The sequence below is a fragment of the Sturnira hondurensis genome, unplaced genomic scaffold (genome assembly GCF_014824575.4).
Source record: "Sturnira hondurensis isolate 20B ecotype Veracruz unplaced genomic scaffold, ASM1482457v3 Scaffold0024152, whole genome shotgun sequence".
Taxonomy (NCBI): Eukaryota; Metazoa; Chordata; class Mammalia; order Chiroptera; family Phyllostomidae; genus Sturnira; species Sturnira hondurensis.
This window is the reverse complement of record NW_028096783.1, coordinates 948,212-966,970: the sequence shown is the minus strand read 5'-3', so window position 1 is coordinate 966,970 and position 18,759 is coordinate 948,212. Positions and strand designations below refer to the sequence as shown.

At 47.1% G+C, this 18,759-nt stretch overlaps 1 protein-coding gene across 1 annotated transcript; it reads right to left on the bottom strand.

The window, feature by feature from the left end:
* Positions 1-13,994: 13,994 nt before the first annotated feature.
* Positions 13,995-18,370, bottom strand: BSX (brain specific homeobox). Its single transcript, XM_037038172.1, has 3 exons — positions 18,109-18,370; positions 15,254-15,450; positions 13,995-14,234 (listed from the first exon to the last, which is right to left on the bottom strand). Exons 1-3 carry the CDS (start codon positions 18,368-18,370, stop codon positions 13,995-13,997), a joined length of 699 nt encoding a protein of 232 aa, XP_036894067.1.
* Positions 18,371-18,759: the final 389 nt, after the last annotated feature.

The window sequence follows — 18,759 nt, the reverse complement described above, 5'->3', positions numbered from 1 at the left end:
CAGACAAAACTTGTATACTATCAAGGAAAAATAAAGAAGACACATGTGTCCTAGTCAAATGTTCATTTAGACATTTACTCCACCTCTGTCAGTACGTTGGAGTAGGCTCTCAGAGGAGGTAAAGCCCTGACGCTCAGCACCGTCCCCTCACCCCATTGCCTCCAGACTGAGTCCAAGATTTGTCTGTTCTCTCCGCGTGACTTCACTAAGCGGAGTCACACAGCTTCCGCACAAAGGTGCCAAGAAAACAATGTTTCCTAAGCAAATGTTTGGTCAATGAAAAGCAGAAAGTTTTAGATGGCAGATTTTTCATTCATTTAAGAATTTTATTCCCTGGTCTTAAAGACTCCTGTTCTTCATGTTTGGTTACTTGATTTGGACTTAGACAAGTGGAAAGTTGGGGCTTCCCCAAAATGTAACAAAAAAAATCACATCACACAGTGCAAAGTGAACAGACTTTTCAGCTCTCTCCATCTCTCGGTACAGGGGCTCTTTGGGTATTAAGAAGAGAGGAAGCAAGAATTTGGCGGGCAGGGTTTATCTCCCTTGCTGCCTCTCCATTGCCCTTTCATTTCCCCTTGCCATGTAAGTAATTAATTTTCAATAAGCTGCATAAATGGTCTTCTGCTATTAAATAGTCTAACAGGTTGAGAGGATTACAATGATATGAGCATTTTGGGCAAATACAGGGTCCAGCAGAAGTAGCACCTGCTTGAGTGTTGTTGGTAGGGTAATAGTATGGGTGTAATAATCTATAGTTTTAATTTGAACATTTCACCTAAAATGTCATATGTGTTTCAGTGTGATATTGTTGTTACAGAATTATATGCTTATGATTTTGTAATAAAAGATTTTGTAATAAAAAGGGGCATCATTTGTGCCAGACCCTGTATATCTAGTGAAGCCTTGGAAACAGGAGATTCTATAAATGCCCCTCACTGAGCCAGCAGCTCACAGAGGCCGCCCAGCATGGGGGCTGCTGGACGGGCCTCCCAGGGTACCCTCTGTCACTAGGGTCCCAGGCTTGTGCAAGAGATATTTAAATAGTAGATACCCTCATGGTGTCAATTTGACAGTTGGAGGAAACAACCTTCGGCCATTTAAAATCCAAAGAGTGCACAGGAGAAGGAAGTAGAGAACGGGATGAATATCCAGTGAACAAAAGCAACGTAGGTCTCCATGCTAAATGGTTTGGGACACCAACGTGCTGTCCCTCCTCTAAGGCAGATTTGTCTCCCAAACCAACCCTGATGCCTTCTTTCCCATCCAGACCCCTTCGGACGCCTCCGTCATGCAGCCGATGTGCCCCACACTTTGTGCCCCAGCGGGTCTGATGTCTCTTACCAGTCCCTCTGCTGCCTCCACGCTATGGGAGCGTTTGACATGGTGTTGATGAAGTCCCTAAATTTGTTGTCTCTGCAGAAAATTGACAATCCCTATCATACAAACCTCAAGTGCCTATTTTTAATGAAACCTTTAGATGAATATCAAAGAACAATTTAGCCATGTCTAATGTTTTAATTAGATTATATTCTCAATTTAACCCATTAAGCCTGCTTTGATGATCCCTGTATTTGGGGTTTAGCCTCAGATGCACGAGGTAATGAATACTGGACCTTTTGATTTAATGAGAATTTTGGCTCTTTCAGCCTGCACCCCTTTGTATACCTTTTATTTTGCTGGCTATAGAATTCAGTTAATTGAAGGAGTCTCTTACCATCACACATTAAGGAGTATAAATTAGCATTCCCATTCAGGTTAGAAAATGCAAGCGGCCAGTATGTCTTTGATCTGAGGATGGAGCTGAAGAAGACAGCCGCCCTCTGAAAATGAGCTGATGGCCTTGTTATCAGGGCAAAATGCAGATGCGTCCGTGCCCCACAAAACACTTAATGTCCTCATTGATCACTTTCTAATTCTCCCTGTCCTGGCTGCCGCATTCTCTTTAGGAGCGCGTGTGTGTGCCCATGTGGCCGTGTGTGTTTGTGCTCCTGTACTTCTGTCTTGCTCTCTCTGTGTGTTCTTTCTGTGTCTTACGTGGAGATTCAGGGGCCTAGGCTTCAAATCAGTTTGAACCAAGGAAAATGAAGTAACATAAATTTCCTCTCCTGGAGATATTTGAGAATATCCCTCGAAGTTATTCAAGACCTCTCACAAAGATTCTTAAGGATTAACTCTAACTTCCAATGCTCTCAAACCGATAGAGCCCAAGGCACTTGCACAGCACCGTTGACTAGCAGGTAGGAAGGGCTATTCTGTGCTCTGGCGATGCTGTCAGCCTTTTTATCTGTTCTGATGATGATGCAGTTCTCCTGAACCTCAACCAATTCAGTTACACAAAGGAAACACTGAAGTAAGAGATCAACACCCCCTCGCTCACAATAAAAGCCAGAGCAAAATAACATGAAATTCAAAATACAAGGTTTCTGGATAAATACAGTAGGCTGAACACACACTCACGTACACACACACGTACTTCACTTTCATGGCAAATCCCCACTAAAATCCCAGGAAAGGGTGTTTTTAGGGCATACACAAATGATCTCATCTGTAAGTGACAATCAACAAAACGATAAAACAAAACAAACAAGCAAGCAAAATATAACCAGGGACGCTGAAATAAAGAACAAACTGACAGTGACCAGAGAGGAGGCGTGAGGAGGATAATGGGAGAAAAAAGGGGAAGGGTCATCAAAGAACATGTATAAAGGACACATGGACAAAGCCAAAAGGGGGTAGAATCAAGGGTGAGAGGTGGCGATGCGGGGTGAGGGGAAAATGGAGACAACTGTGCGAAACAACAATAAAAAAATAATAAATTATACTTGGTGATACTCTACTTCCCAAAAAAGGCATACACATATTAAAACTGAAAAACAAGAGGATGGACAACAGTAACAAAATTTTGAAAACTGAAAAGCAGATAAATGAGTTGTAAAAAAAATGGCAGACTCTAAAAACACTAACTTCTAACCTAGCAAAGAGGACAGCCAAGAATTGATCTTACTTGCACTGAAGAAGACCCCCAACTGCTCAGGAATTGATGGTGTCAATTACCTTCAGAAGTGGGGGTGAAGGGAGGTGAGGAGGACTGAGCAAAGGACATCTGCCCCCGCCCCCCCCCCCCCAACGGCCCAGGGAAGGAGTGGGGGTGTGTGTCTGGAGTGAGGCAAGGCTGGCTCTGCTGGGAGTCACAGCACTGAAGACAGCCAAGAGTGAGCGAGTGAATGCGTGTGTTCTAAACACAGAGGCCTCAGCTCCTCTTCTGCCGTGTGGCCCCCAAATGTTGAGCCTTCATCTTACAAACAGGAATTTGGAAAATCTTCTCTGGGTAACCCGGCCAGGCTGAAAGAAAAGACCTAAAACTCCTCAGGTCAGTAGTTCTCCAACCAAAGAACTCAACCATGTCGTGCTGCTGTGAAGCTGGCTGTCATCAAGGCCCACAGCGTGTTCGCAACTTCCCATCAGCCTTCTCCTTTCTCATACGGAAAGGTAAGCAGCCAGCCATGGACTCCTAAACATCCAAAAATGCAGGAGAAAATAGGATTTTGTAAAAAGCAGGAGGATAAAGACATTAAAAGAGATCTCAGGAACTAGAAATATGGTAGAAGACATTTTAAAAACCCAAAGCTTAGAAGATTCATTGAGGAATTCTCCCAGAAAGCAGAGCCCAAACATAAAAAGATGATACATTTAAAGTATAAATTTAGAAGGTAAAGTCCAAATAATGAGAGTTCCATAAAGAAACATAGAAAAAGAGAAATGGAAATTATCAAATAATCAATTCGAGAAAGCTTCCCACAACTGAAATAGATGAGTTTTCAGACTGAAAACGAGGGCCTATTGAGTATCCAGAGCAGGGAGCAAAAAACAGGCCTCCAACCAAGGCACGTAATTGTAAATTTTCAGTATACTGCCTACAAATAGAGTACTCCACAGCCTCAAAAATAAATAAATAAAACAAGACAAAGAATCAAGAAGCAAATGGCTTTGGATTTCAAAACAGCAATTGGAAGCTAATATTAAATTGAATGATGCCTTCAAATTTATTCAAAAAGATTTTCCACTTAGAATTCTGCACTTAGCCATAGATTAATAAACTGTGAGACTAGAATGAAGAAATTTTTAGACGAGGATGATCTCAAAATGTATGACTTTGGCACAGCAATCAGGAAACTACTAACATTCTTCACTAAAATGAGAGAGTAAACCAAGAAAGAGGAAGATAAAAGAAACAATAATAAAATGAAAGGACTTCAGCCCTGGCTGATGTGGCTCAAGTAGACTGAGCACCAGTCCATGAACAGAAAGGTTGCCAGTTTGATTCCCAGTCACAGCACATGCAAGGTTGCGGGTCAGGTGCATATTTGGTGGTGTGCAAGAGGCAACCGATCGATGTATCTCTCGTGCATCAATGTTTCTGTCCCTCTCTTTCTCTCCTCCCTTCCCCTCTCTCAAATATATAAATATATAAATAAATAAATGAAATGAAAGGACTCCCTGGGGTGGAGGAAAGGGAGATGCATTGACAAGAGACTCCAGCACAAAACGGACCAGAGGCTTTGGGAGAGGGTTATTCAGGAAAGTGAAATGTTAAGAATACGTGAATATCTTAGGAGGAGGGTATAGGCCAATGGGGAGGAGCTTGGAGCTAAATTAGTCACAGGTACATTAAAAACTAAGAATAAAATGAGACAAGTATTAACTCCAAGAGGAACAAAGAGTCTTGCAGAACAAGGAAAGTAGCCATAACTGAGTGCCCGGTTTAGCTGCAGCACATCCGTGTCACAACAGTGAAACGACCAAAATGCCAATATTGAGGAAAGAGATGGAGCGGGCGCACACGTGTGGCAGGAGCAGCAAAGAAAGAAAATAGAACCTTTCTCTTTTATAACATGAAGTACTAGATAATTCCTAAAATAAAAATACCAAAAGCAGCAATTCGGTGAAATAATTTGGAAATATGAAGTAGACACAAAATAATGAGGCACTACTGAAACTAGTTGCCTGTGCAAACAGCATGGGGATGGGGGCAGGGGACTGCTCCCTTTTTAAAATACCCTTTATAAAACTATGTGGCTCTTTAAACAACATGCATAAATAAATGGCAAAACCCAAATCTTTTAAAATTAAAAATAAAGAGTTTAGGAACTGAAAGAGAAAAATAGATAGAAAAAGATCAAAGTAAGCACAAAAATATTAGTTTTCAGCTTAGTTTATAAATTATTCCCATTTGAAACTCAGAATAGGGGGTCACCCTTCTGTCCCTTATCCCCATTGCTTTCTACAGTTCATTTCCCATCCATCCCAAGTCAAGAATTGAGGAAGGATAAGGACCGTTTGTCTGTTCTTTAACTTTTGGTTGAAATATTGGTGGGACTTCCGCCAAGATGGAGGCATAGGTGGAAACACTGTGCCCTCTCCCACAACCAAGTTTGAATACAGTAAAGGTTTGGAGAACAAAGATGCAGCCAAAGAACAGAAAATTGAACTATATGGAAGTCCGAGAACAACAAACCATTCAACCAGGACTGGTAAGAGGGGCGGAGCTAGCAGCGGAACAGGGACAGGCAAGAAAGATCCCCGGACCCCAGACGTCCAGGCAGCTCCGTGTTGGGCGGACCCAGTAAGGGCTGGCTGCAGTCACACATTCGCGTGCAGATAAACCAGCAGGGAAGTGAGCAATGAGATGGACTGCACAGCCCCCAGCAGCGAACCCAGCAGCGGACTGACCGAGGTCGCACATTCGCTCGCAGTGGGACAGATGGCGTGCCCGTGGTGGTGGCGGGAGGCAGCAGAAGGGGCCCGCCATTGCTTTCCTTTGGCCCCGCCCCCACATCCAGTGTCACAACCCAGTGACTGAGTTGCCCCGCCCTGGTGAACACCTAGGGCTCTGCTCATCACATATAACAGGCACAAAACAGATCAAAATATGGCTCAAGAACGCAAAGCCCCAGAGCCGATAACTCTAAGCGACCAAGAAATTGAGAACCTCTCAGATGCACAGTTCAAAACACTGGTGATCAGGATGCTCACAGAACTGGTTGATTTCAGCCACAAATTAGAGAAACAAATGAAGGCTAAACTGATTGAAATGAAGGGAAATGCACAGGAAACCAATAGTGATGGAAAGGAAACTGGGACTCGAATCAATGGAATGGACCAGAAGGAAGAACGAAACATCCAACCAGAAAAGAATGAAGAAACACGAATTCAAAAAAATGAGGAGAGGCTTAGGAACCTCCAGGACATCTTTAAATGTTCCAACATCCAAATTATAGGGGTACCAGAAGGGGAAAAGAAACAGCCACGAGTGGAAAACCTATTTGAACAAATAATAAAGGAGAACTTCCCCAGTCTGGCAAAGGAAATAGACTTCTAGGAAATCCAGGAAGCTCAGAGAGTCCCAAAAAAGTTGGACCCAAGAAGGAACACACCAAGGCACATCAGAATTACATTAGCCAAGATTAAAATGAAGGAGAGAATCCTAGAAGCAGCAAGAGATAAGGGGACAGTCACCTACAAAGGAGTTCCCATCAGACTATCAGTGGATTTCTCAAAAGAGACCTTACAGGCAAGAAGGGGCTGGAAAGAAGTATTCCAAGTCATGAAATCCAAAGACCTACAGCCAAGATTGCTTTATCCAGCAAAACTTTCATTTAGAATGGAAGGACAAGCCCTGGCTGGTGTAGCTCAGTGGATTGAGCGCGGGCCTGCGAACCAGATGATCGAGGTTCAATTCCCAGTCAGGGCACATGCCTGGGTTGCAGGCTGGTTCCTTGCAGGCTAACTACCAGCAGGGGATGCACAAAAGGCAACCATACATTGCTGTTTCTCTCCCTCTCTCCTTCCCCTCTAAAGATAAATAAATAAATAATTTTTTTTTTAAAAAGCTGTACTTCCCATTTCTAAAAAAAAAAAATGGAAGGACAGATAAAGTGCTTCTCAGATAAGGTCAAGTACAAGGAGTTCATCATCACCAAGCCCTTATTATAGGAAATGTTAAAAAGACTTATCTAATAAAAAGAAGATAAAAAATATGAACAGTGAAAGGACAGCAAACTCACAGTTATCAGCAACCACACCTAAAACCAAAGCAAACCAAGAGGACAGCTAGATCAGGAGTGGAACCATAGAAATGAAGAATACATGGAGGGTTAGCAACAGGGCAGTGGGAGAAGGAGAAGGGGGGAGAAGGTACAGAAAATAAGTAGCATGGATGGTAGGTAGAAAATAGATGGGGGAGGGCAAGAATAGTAGGGGAAATATAGAATCTAAAGAACTTGAGACACGTGGTCATAAACTAAAGAGGGGGAAGGGTGGGGGAGGAGGTGTGCAGGGAAGGGGGGAATAGAACAACTGTAATGGTATAATCAATAAAATATATTTTTTAAAAAGGAATATTGGCAAGTGCACTTAACTATCCCATTGCATGTAACCATGGAGGCGAGGGAGAGAATGGCTGCTCCAAATGTTCAGATAATCCCCAAAGGTTAATTAGTCAATATTTTTAAACACTCTTTTGCTTATTATTGTTGTGGAGGTATATTCATACAGTGTCTTTTTAAACTAAAAAAAATTTCTTAAAATCTTAAGATGAAAGCTTAAATGCTGGATTTTCCTAGTAGATTCTATGATGGAAACATAAGCAATTCTTTATCTTTTAAGAAGGTTCCCACGGATTATAATTCTAAAATTCTAACTTCTCTTTCTACACAGCATTATGTCTGTCAGGGATGACTGAAACCCTGTGCAGGATGCGGCAGGGGGAGGGGTTAGTCACTGGGGAGCAAAAGGAAGCATCCTCAGTGAAACTTTCTGACTCCTATTTCATCCAGGACCCACCTGTCCTCTCTGAGTCCACACAGTAGGACAATGACAAAAGAGAAAGTAAGATGAAATTGTAAAAAAATTCTTTGGAAAGACAGACAATAACCCTCTTGTAATAATGGTGATGGAGCACCATTATTACAAGACTAATGATACATTAGAGTTAACCATGTTTTTACGATAGTCCTATGAAGTATGATGTAAAGGACCAAAGGTTTCGATCTATAATTTATTATCTTCCTCTAGCATTGTTCATCCAAGATCTCCCAGTAGGTACTTTCATAACCCTTATCTCTCACCCCTCTCCATTCTTTACTGACTTATAAGGCATTCTCCTTGTCTTTCAGATGCCAAGTAAGAGAAGTGATATACAGTGGTACCTTGGTACTCGTCATTAATTCATTCCTGAACTTGTAACGAAGGCCAAAACTGGTGAGCACCCAAAGATGAAGCATTTTTACCTGTGGGGCAGTGTCATGCCTCACACAAGTTCTAGCAAGTGCAATGAGTCCTGAGCAATCGACAAGTGCTGGAACATTTTTTTCCTCATCAAAGTGAGATGGAGTACAGGATTTGATGAGTTCTGAGGCCAACAAGTACCGAGGTATGACTGTCATCATTAGTAAAAGTAAGATTAGAATTTAAGTCTCTAAGCTAGTATTGATGATACCAAATCTGATTGTGGCTATTCAATATTATAAAGACAGTAATAAGAAAAGGCTCACAGAATTATGAATAAAATCTTGGAGGAAAGGTTATCTGGTGTGCACACCGGGGAATTCTAAGGGAGAAGAAAGCAGTTAAAATCAACAAAAACAATGAAGAGGATCAGACTGAAGAGAAAACATGAGAATCGTTTCAGATTCCCATCTCACTCCTGAATATTCACTGGAGGTCACTTCTCTGACTTCTGCATGTATTAGTGCTGTCAGTCACCCAATTAAGAGGCTGTGTGACACTGGGCAAATCCACCTCTCCGAGTCTCAGTTGCCTCATCTGTAAGTAAAGGAGATTAGGCCAAAATTTCCGGAGGAGAAAAACGCAGAGATCTGAAGTAGCTTAGAGAGGCCACCTAGCTCACCCCATTGAAGATACGAATTTCTGCTGAAACAGCCCCGCAAGCGGTTGTTCAGCCTCGTTTGAAGGAAAACAATGGCTTGTGGACCTGGCACCTCCTAGGAAAGCCAGTTCAAGTTTCTTAATCAGAAGTGTCTCTGTAAACCGATCTAGGATTTTACCAGATAATTCCAGCTAATTTTTTATTCTTGACACTAATACAGATGTTCCTCATTCCCCACCCCCGTTCGCTCCCCTCCTTGACCACACTTTACATCCAAAATTGCTGTGCAAAACCCTCTCCTCCACACAATACAATAACGATAACCTCAACACCATGAATTAGTTGCAAGGTGTGATCATCAAAATTGACCCTCAGTCTTAGTTCTGCCACTGTCTACTCGTCTCTTCTAACAATCACAGCCCCTTCCTGATGACAACTCAGTTCTGAGCCACTTTGTTTCACTTTCTAGAATAAAGTTTTTGAGGTTTTTTACTGAAGAGTATATGTTTCTTCTTTTTCTTGTGTCTCTTAACGCTTCTGAGTCTTTTACATATATTTACTTAAATGAGAGTAAGTGCCCTGAAATCTTATTCTTAGTGAGTTGACACTTATAGCTCCTTTATAATAAAAAGAGAATAGAACACTAGGATCTTAAAGGTTAGACGGAAACACACAGGATATCCAGCCCAACCTCCCCTAGAGGGAGAAATCCATCAGAGAACCTCTGTAATGGTCTGCCTTCCAACTTCCGTTCAAACTTTCCTAGAGAAAGGAGCTTAGAGCTTTGTGGACTTAGCCTGTTCTATTGATAGAAAACACAGTGTTTGACCTATTAAAAGTATTTAAATGTTGTTAAAAAATCCACTTCTCTGGAACCACCGATTGGTTCTGGTTCTGCTCTCTTAGCATGGCAAAATAGACATGGCCCTTGACACACTAGGAGCTATGCAGCCATTCGAATACCACCCCCCAGCTAATCTCCCCTCCCACCCATCTCCAGAGTCTTGCTTTTCAGTGCTAAAAAAGTTCAGACATCATTTGTTGTTTTCCACACCTTTTACTATCCAGGTTCCTGTACATTGCATGAATTTTAGCTTGTTTACATTCTCTTTAAAATGTGATTCAAAGAATATAACAAATAAAATATAAAGTATTCTTATTAGTTTTTCAAGATTTTATTTATTTATTCGTTTTTAGAGAGGAGAAGGGAAGGAGAAGGATAGAAATATCAGTGTGTGGTTGCCTCTTGCACAACCCCTACTGGAAACCTGGCAAGCAACCCAGGTCTGTGCCCTGACTGGGAGTCAAACCTGTGAGCCTTTAGTTCCGCTGGCTGGCACTCTATCCACCGAGCCACACCAGCCAGGATAAAATACAAAGTATTTTAATTAACTCATTGTTTTTGCAGATATATTAAGCCCAATTCAAGAAAAACAAGGAGTCATTGCTTCAATTAAATATGTTTATTGCATGATTCTCTTAGCACCAGAAAGCATTCTGTTTGCTCTTTGCCTTCGTACCTCTATCTCTAGTTAGCAAATACACCCACACCAACCAGTTCTCTGGCTTTTGAAGTGGTGTCATGGATTCCAATTAGTCATTGCTTGGTGCCACTATCAGCTTCATACTTGGCTGAATGGTGTGGTGGTCATTTCTTACGTTCTTAGGTTGTGTGAGCAGAAGTATTACCAAGAGCCCCTCTCTGAGAATCTATGAAATGAAGTCCGTCACAAACAACACTAAGAACTAACATGAAGCAAATCATTTACCATAGCTGAGAGTACATACAGGATGACTTTCCCACGTGGGCTATTTTTAGATGTTTTCACCCCTTCGGAATCAGACCTATGCATTTCTATCTTCCAGATATCCTAATGAACAGGGCTTTATCAGATCTTCACCACCAAGTGGAAGTGAGCTGAGGCAAAAAGCTGGGTAATTCAGACAAAACACCTCTTCAGCCTATGGAGGCTTTGATCAGTATTGAAGGCCCAAACCAAAAAGTGTGATGGTGTTACACTAAATTGAGACTAAATTGTGTCTATCCACTACTACTATCACTAACCCCCTGTGTTTGGGGTGGGGGGAGGAAGGAAGGGAGGGAGGGGAGGCAGGAAGGAAAGGAGAATTAAGAGAACTTTGCTGGTGGATTGCTCACCTGCAGTCTCAGGGAACACTGGCAAGCACACGGAGCTGCAGGCCACAGCCCTTCCTTCCCCACCTCGTCTCACCTGGAGCAGCCTCAAGGGGAAGAGCAGGAGGGAGAAGGAGCATCTTTCTGGGCTTCACGCCCCTAAACCAAGACGCAGGCGGCCCCTCCCTGAGCTCTGGCACTTACTCTGCCTCCCGCCAGGTAGAGCGGGGCCTGTGCTAACAAAGCTTCCTGCTTGCTTGACTGCCTTTTCAAAAGGGCATGAAATGTGATGAATGTGTAGACCCAAAAGAAGCCCTGGCATCTTCTTGTGAAGATAGAAGAAAGATAAATTTCTGATCTGCGGGGTATGTGTTAACCATCTAATTTAATTATTTAATTTCCCCCCCAAACATAGTATTTCTACTTACGTGAAAAATTCTCCCCAAATTCCTTTTAGTGCCTGATCGTTCTTCCAGGGATTTGAAAAGTTTGAGTTTTTTCTTTTTCCCCTTGTGTAATAGTCTATACTTTCCTTTTCAGGTTACCAGGAACATTCTTATTCACAAGTCACTTTTTTCCTAATATCAAGTTTTTTTTGTCTTATTGTAAAACATTTGTCAAAAACTCCTGCCTTAAGACAGTACTGTCATTATTAGAACAAGAAGAGAAAGGAGAAAGCTGAAACTAAATTTGCTTTTAATAACACACTAGACAAAGGTATTCTTATAAAGTAAGAGAAAAAAATGCCAATCAATGCATTGTTACTAGAAATAAAAGTGTGCTGGGCAGAGAAATGAACAAGGAGTCAGAATGGGTGTGTGTGTGTGTGTGTGTGTGTGTGTGTGTGTATGAGAATATGCATTTGTCCTGCTTTGGCTATTAGCTCCTCCTGATTTCGTGGGTGCATCCTACAACCTTCCAAGCCTCACCTTCCTTAACTATGAAAGGGAAAATGACTCTTGTGTCTGTGACTCACAAGATTGTTGATTGGTAAAGAGCACTTTGGAAAATCCAAACAACTGTATGGTTCTGATGTTTTTAAAGCACTAGATTTGCCTCCTAAATGATGCAGAATAGATAAAGGTCTCAGTCTGACATTCTTCTTTGTTTAAAATCATGTTTTCCTGAACAAACTTACTGTAAAAAAAAAAAAAAGCCTACTCCTACACTCATGGAATCACAGAACTGAAGTCTAGAAGGGCCTTTAGGATTTATCCTCTTACCAGAGCAGCCAGGGACAACAACAGCAAAAAGATTAAATGCAACGTGAACCCACATGGCTGCTGTCTACACGTAGGCACGCCTCGTTTTATTGCCCTTCACAGTCGTTGCCTGTTTACAAGTTGAAGGCAATACTCTCCACAGGCAGAAGGATTGGCATGGCTTTATTGGGATACTCATTTGATCACGGGCATCTGGAACGAACCGCCCTGTCTCCCAAGTGCCTGTCATTGTTATTCATCCTTAGAGCCCACGGGACAGGATTCCGCCAACCACTCTTACTCTTTTCCAGCCTTCCTGGGCTCACTCACCTTCCTTAACACACAACCAGAGTGAAAGGAAGACCGGAAGCTGAGAGGTCGCCTCTGCCTCGACTGGCAAACCCGATAAGTGTGCTGGGCATGAGGTGTCACCACGTAATTCGTTCGTATAATTTCAAAGCCAAAATGTTAAGAGAGCTGTGTCTCTTCAGCATTCCAGGGTCAAAAAATATTATTTGCTGTGAACTTTTCCATGTAGGTGGAACTCAAGACTATTACTAAACGATTAAAAACTCAAAACTCGGGGTGGGAAAGACACGATCTGGTAACAAAAGGTCAAGAGTTGGCTCGGTCCAGTCCGGGGGAGAAAGGAAACCACCTGGGGCGGAGGGAGGGGCATGCATAGGTCGGACGCGGTAACAAACGGTTCCCAGAAACTTGTGTTTGTTCCTAGTTTTGCCCGAGAGCCCTTTATTAACTAAAGAGACTGCAAACCCCAGAGGAGAACAGAGGACTCCCCGGGCACAGGGAGAGGGGCCTGGCCCAGGGCGCGTCGGACTCCTGCCGCACCTCGAAAGTCCCCAAACAGGTGCTCCCTCGAGGGGAAGGAGTCCTCCCCTTTAGCCTCGGTCTTGCTAAAATCCCGCATTCCCTTACAATGCAATGAGAACGAGCGTTTTCCGCACACAACCCAAGGAACACTCACTGAAAATGTCAGTAAGCCGCGGGACGCCGAGGGGTCACAGGACCGGAGCACAGCGAGGCGGGGAAGCAGAAGGGCGCTCCGTGCCCGGCCGCGCGGTCCGGGAGCGGGGCTTTGAGGACTCCAGTGGCGGGGACCCGAGCTCGGGAAGGGTGCCAGCGGGCAGAGTGGGGACCGCAGCTTCTTGAGGGGGACCGTGACGTGAAGGGACGGAAGTGCCACTCTGAGAAGGAGGGAGTTGCTTTAGTATCTGAATGAGGCGGGGTTGGGGACCAGCGAGGAAGGTCAGTGGCGAGCAGGGCGCCGGTCGGTCTGTTAGACGAGTTCAAGATCAAATCGTGGCTCAGCCTGGCTCCCCGCAGATCCGACCCCTTACTACAGACCACGGGTCTGCCCGAGGAGGGGCCAAGGGTCCCGGTGAAGAGGCCTCGGAAGGGGCCTCAGAGATGGGGACAGCTGGCTGAGCGTTTGGGGCCCTAGGGATCTGAGATCTCGGGGACGTGGTCCCCCAGCGCACTGGCAGGCCGAAAGCCCGCGTCGCGTTTGGAGCCGCAGATGGCGCGGGGAAGAGCAGCACCGGCGCACACGCACCCCCGTGGGGACTCGTGGGGCTGGGGGCCCGGAGGCTCGGCCACGGTCGCGCCGGTTCAGCACGGGTTGGAGGGCAGCCCGGGGGCGTTTGGTTTGTCTTCCAGGAGAGGATCTCCGAAGGCCGCCGAATCTTCAGGTCCAGGAGGGAACCGCGCTCGCCCCACGGTCTCCTCCCCGCTTCCCCAGCCCGGCCGCTCAGAGCACTCGCGGCTCCGAGACGAGTTCCCCCTCGTCCCCGATGTCCACCTCGTCCTCCGGCTCCCCCAGCACGAAGGGGCCGGCGGGCAGGCCCAGCCGAGCCTCCGCGGGCGCGGGCGCGGGGCCGCGGGGGCTGCCTTCGGGGCTCTCCGGCGCTTCCGCCGCTTTGGGCTCGTCCTGACTCTTCCTCAGCTGCTTTTTGTGCTTCATCCGCCGGTTCTGGAACCACGTTTTCACCTGATTCCAGGGAGGAAAACATAAAACACATCATTCCTTCAGACCCGCAGCTACTGGCCCTAAGATCTGAGCGATTGCTGAGCTTTAGGAAAGTAAACCACAACCCACTGACGAACTGTTCAGGAGTGTGACAGTCTCGCCCTGCGTTGAGTCACACCTGCGCTGCTCACACGCTACCATCTTAGCTTGAACGAGAATCAGCCTCAGACTCCAGAAGCCATTGTCCCACGTAAGGATGGGGATCAAAATAGCGTGGTTAGTAAATACTGGCCCTGCTATTCATTAGAATCACTGACAGTGAGTGCCGCGTGGGTGCCTCCCTTATGTTCGACATAATGTAGCTCCTCTGTTTGCGGCATCTGCCTGCCTGTCCCGCAAGACTCCTGGAGGGCAGATGGGGATCAGACCTGCCGCTTCTCCTCAGAGAAGACCCCTGAGGCCCAGCAGAGCGAAAGGTTTCACAGCAAGTGGGTGTCCACTACACAGAAGATAAGAGAGGGAGTGGAGAAAGGGCTTTGGAGGCGGCACAGCATCTGGAGGAAGACAAACGGGTCTTCCACTCAGAACAGGGCAATAAGGAGAAGCTTAAATTATAATGTGTTTGGGGAGAGGGGACGATGTAGGTATGAAGACTTGCAGTTGTGAGAGAACAAAATAGAAAGGAAAAAAAAAAAAAAGACAAGCTCCTTGTCCGGCTTCTCTCCGGACAAGAACCCATCTGCTCTCACTCTGGGCCTGACACGGGTTCTGCCCCAAGGAAGAGAAGTGGGGACGCTGCGGACGCGGCAGCCCTCCCATGGGAGCCAGGGCCAGCATCACCAGGGGGTTTCCTCCACCTCCGGAGGCCGCTGGAGAGGTTTTGCTTTGGTATCTGACATGAACTGGAAGTGGCCGCACTTGGCTAAGGATTTTTGGAGACACCTCGAATCAAGGGGATTGGGGTCATTCAAGATCTCTGCCTGGGCTCTGAGCCGAAAGGAGCCAGAGCAGCGATCGGGGCCCCCCTGGGGTCGGCCCACCTGCGTCTCGGACAGGCTGAGGGCCGTGGCCAGCTCCACCCGCTCTGGCGTGGACAGGTAGCGCTGGATCTCGAATCTCTTCTCCAGGCCAGACAGCTGCGAGTCGGAGAACACGGTGCGCGCCTTGCGGCGGCGGCAATGCTTCCCCGGGAGTTCCGCGTGCGGGGCGTGCGGGAACAGCGCAGGGACCGGCACCCCTGCGGAGAGAAAAGCAGTCGCGTGGGCAGAGCCCGCCGCGCACCAGCAGCTCCGGCTCCACTCCCCGCCTCTGTCCCCCGCGTCCCCCTCAGCCTCCCTTGGCCACCAGCCCCTCCTCGCCCCAGAGCCTCCGGAGCCCTTCTGCCAGGACTTGCAGGACATGGGGATCTCAAGAATACAGCGTGTAGATCTTTAGCTGGAAGCCATCTAGAAACGCAAACAAAAAACAGTAGGAAGAACTGAAAAGAAAAATATAAGCTGGTGAGGATGTGGAGAAAGACAAACCCTTTTGCACTTTTCTGGGGAAACACAGCCTGGTGCAGCCACTGTGGAAAGCAGAATGCAGATATCTCAAAAAATTAAAAATGAAACTACCTCCTGACCCAGCGATCCCACTTCTGGAAATATACCTGAAGGAACCCAAAACACTAATTCGAAAGAACATAAGCCCCCTCTGTTCATTGCAGCATTATTTACAGTCATCAAGGTATGGAAGCAGACCAAGTGCCCATCAATACGGGAGTGGATAGAACAAGTTTGGAATGTTTACACAATGGAATTCCACTCAGCTGTAAAAAAGAAGAAAATTTTACCCTTTGCAACAGTATGGATGGACCTGGAGAATATTTTGCTAAATGAAATAAGCCAGAGAAAGAGAAATACCATATGATTTCACTCATATGTGGAATCTAATGAACAGACTGAACTAACAAGCAAAACAGAGACAGATTTATGACAGAGAGCTGGCTGACAGCTAGGGTGGCAGGTTAGGGGTTGAAGGAAGTTAGGAGTGGAGGGATGGAGCGAAAAGGAACAAGGACTCACGGACATAGACAACAGTGCCGTGATTGCTGGGGAGAGGAGGGTATAGGGGTACTAGATGGTAATGGGAACAATACAAGAAAGATTAAATTTTTTAAAAGAAAAGTATAAAATAAATCCGGAGGACTTTTCAAAATATCTTCCTGGAGAAACTTTTGAAGCATCTTTCAGCACCCAACCTCCTGAAGTTTTCTTGCCAACGTCACACAATCCAGGAGCTGTCTCCTTTGCACCCCCCAACCTGCTCCACCAGCCTTCCAGACCCCTGGTTCCCTGGCGACACAAGGGTTCTGAGGCTAGGAGAATGGTGGACAAGATCTTGCCTCCCCAACTCAGTAAAAACCACCTTTCTCTTTCCCCAGCCGCCCCCATTTTCCCACCTGCAGCCCAAGGGAACAGGTCAAAACTCTCATCCAGGAAGTCTTGGGAGCGAGGGCAGAGAGACAAGCCTACCCCAGCATGTTTTCTTAATCAGATTGAGGGGGACGCTGGGGACCCGGCTCTCTAATCTCCTCACAGGCTTTCTCTTTCTTGCCCAATGACCTCAAACAGGACCGACGCGCTTTTCCTCCGCGGACCGAGGATCCGGAAGACTGTTGAACAACAACAAAATCTTTCCCCACCATCGCGGGCTTCACTGCGTCGGAGAGGCACCCAGCAGGCAAACCGGCACAGATAGCAGTACCGGCCAATTCGGGGAGTCCCCGGGTGGGGGTCTTCGGCCACTGCTATTCGAGGGGAACATAGGTAAGGCCGGCCAGTGCTGAGGCCAAAACCGAAATTTGGGCTTCGATGCAGGCTTTGTTATCGCCCTTCCAGCCCAGCGTCCCGAGGTCTGTGGTTTCCCGCGTCCCAAGCACGTTTAGCTTGCATAGTGGGCTACAGTGCCTACGCTTCACAGGGTGTCTACTGTCTTTTTTTCCCAGCCCTTGCTGGGATCAGGGTTGTTCTTCCGGCTGCCCTCTGCACTTGAACTCAACGAATTCTGTTCCCGCTGGAATGAAAATGCTGGAGAGAAAAGTGTGAACGTGACCTTTCAGAGAGAGAGGCGGTGTGAATTGGACTGTTCCCCGACATCTCTCTCGTTGCACCGACTGGACTGTCACTTCTTGCCACATCCGGCAAGCAAGTACTTGGGTGTGAGGCTCCAGTGATGCCGGCAACCGGGGCAGGGAGGGAAGCCGAGCCTCAGATTGTGAGTTAAGGACTAGAGGTTGGGAGTAAAGGGGGTTAGAGAGGAGCCCCGTCCCTCCCTCTGTTTTTTCTAACCCTTTCTCCCTTATTCCGGCCAACCCAAACCTTGAGTCCTCAGAATACCCCAAACTCTCTTTCACTTCTGAGCCTCCGCAGTGTGGGTGGTGAATGCTCAGCACCCAAGAGGAGAGACCGCCCCCGGAGTCTTCTGAGCTTCCCTGAATCGCAAAGTTGATACTGTTCGGCAGGGTGGAGTGGCCAGGGGTCTACCTGAGAGCCGGCTGAAACAGAGGATTGGGGCTGACAGCTGGGCAAGAAGGAACACTAGGAAGGAGAGAGACTATGCAAGGCCCACCAAGAATATTGTCAGAACCTCCAGCCACCTCTTGGCTAGGCACATTTCTTGCACTGTAAAAAGTACGGTGACCACGAGTTATCCCCGTGGGTTGGCATGCCGGGGTGGGGGGCCCTGCGTGTTCTCACCCACATCCCGTGTCCCACCTCCTACTGTTACTCAGGGAAGGTGGCGACCAGCCGGGCTGCAGCAGCTCTGGCCTTGTCCAGGCTCCATCACAGGTATAGGGCCTGCGTGGAGGAACTGCTCTGTCGCTCCCTATGCCTTGAAGCCCCTGTTTACTTACCTGAAGTGGTGAGGAAGTAAGGGTGGTGGTGATCGCCCTTATGCAGAGGGTGATGGGGATGAGGAGCCAGGAGGGTGGGTGCGGGCATGAGGGGGTAGCCATAGTCTAGCAGAGGCACCCGGGAGGCCAGAGAGCTGGCAAAATGGTCGGGGGTCACCTCCCTCAGTGGCTTGGGCTTGTGCAGCAGGATGTCCTCAATGAAGAAGGACGTGGGCCTCTGAGAGGATGCCGGGTGCAGAGGGGAGGTGAAGTTGAGATTCATCGTGGGCCGAGCGCCTGACCCGGGGCGAGAGCTGAGGCAGAGGTGTAGGAAGCAGGCAGCGTCTCCGCAAGCCTGTAGAGAGGCGAGAGTCCAGGGCCGACCACCACCCGGCGAGGCTCGGGGCCCCGCGGCTCTCCCCCCGGCCTGGGCTACCCCGGGCGCAGGAGAGGCGAGAAGACTATCTCCGGGGTAGGTTGGGTCTATGTGGAGGAGAATTGGCAGCTTGGAGAGGGGAGCCGGGAGAGCCAATGGCAAGGCTGCCAGCAGCAGAGGGGAGGGTACCGCGGGCCGGGGCGGGGCGGGGAGCTGTCCGCGGTGCTGAATTCAACGGGCCAGGCCGGGGAGAGCGGAGTGGAGCGGGCTCTTGCTCCTGCCAGGATTCTGGACCT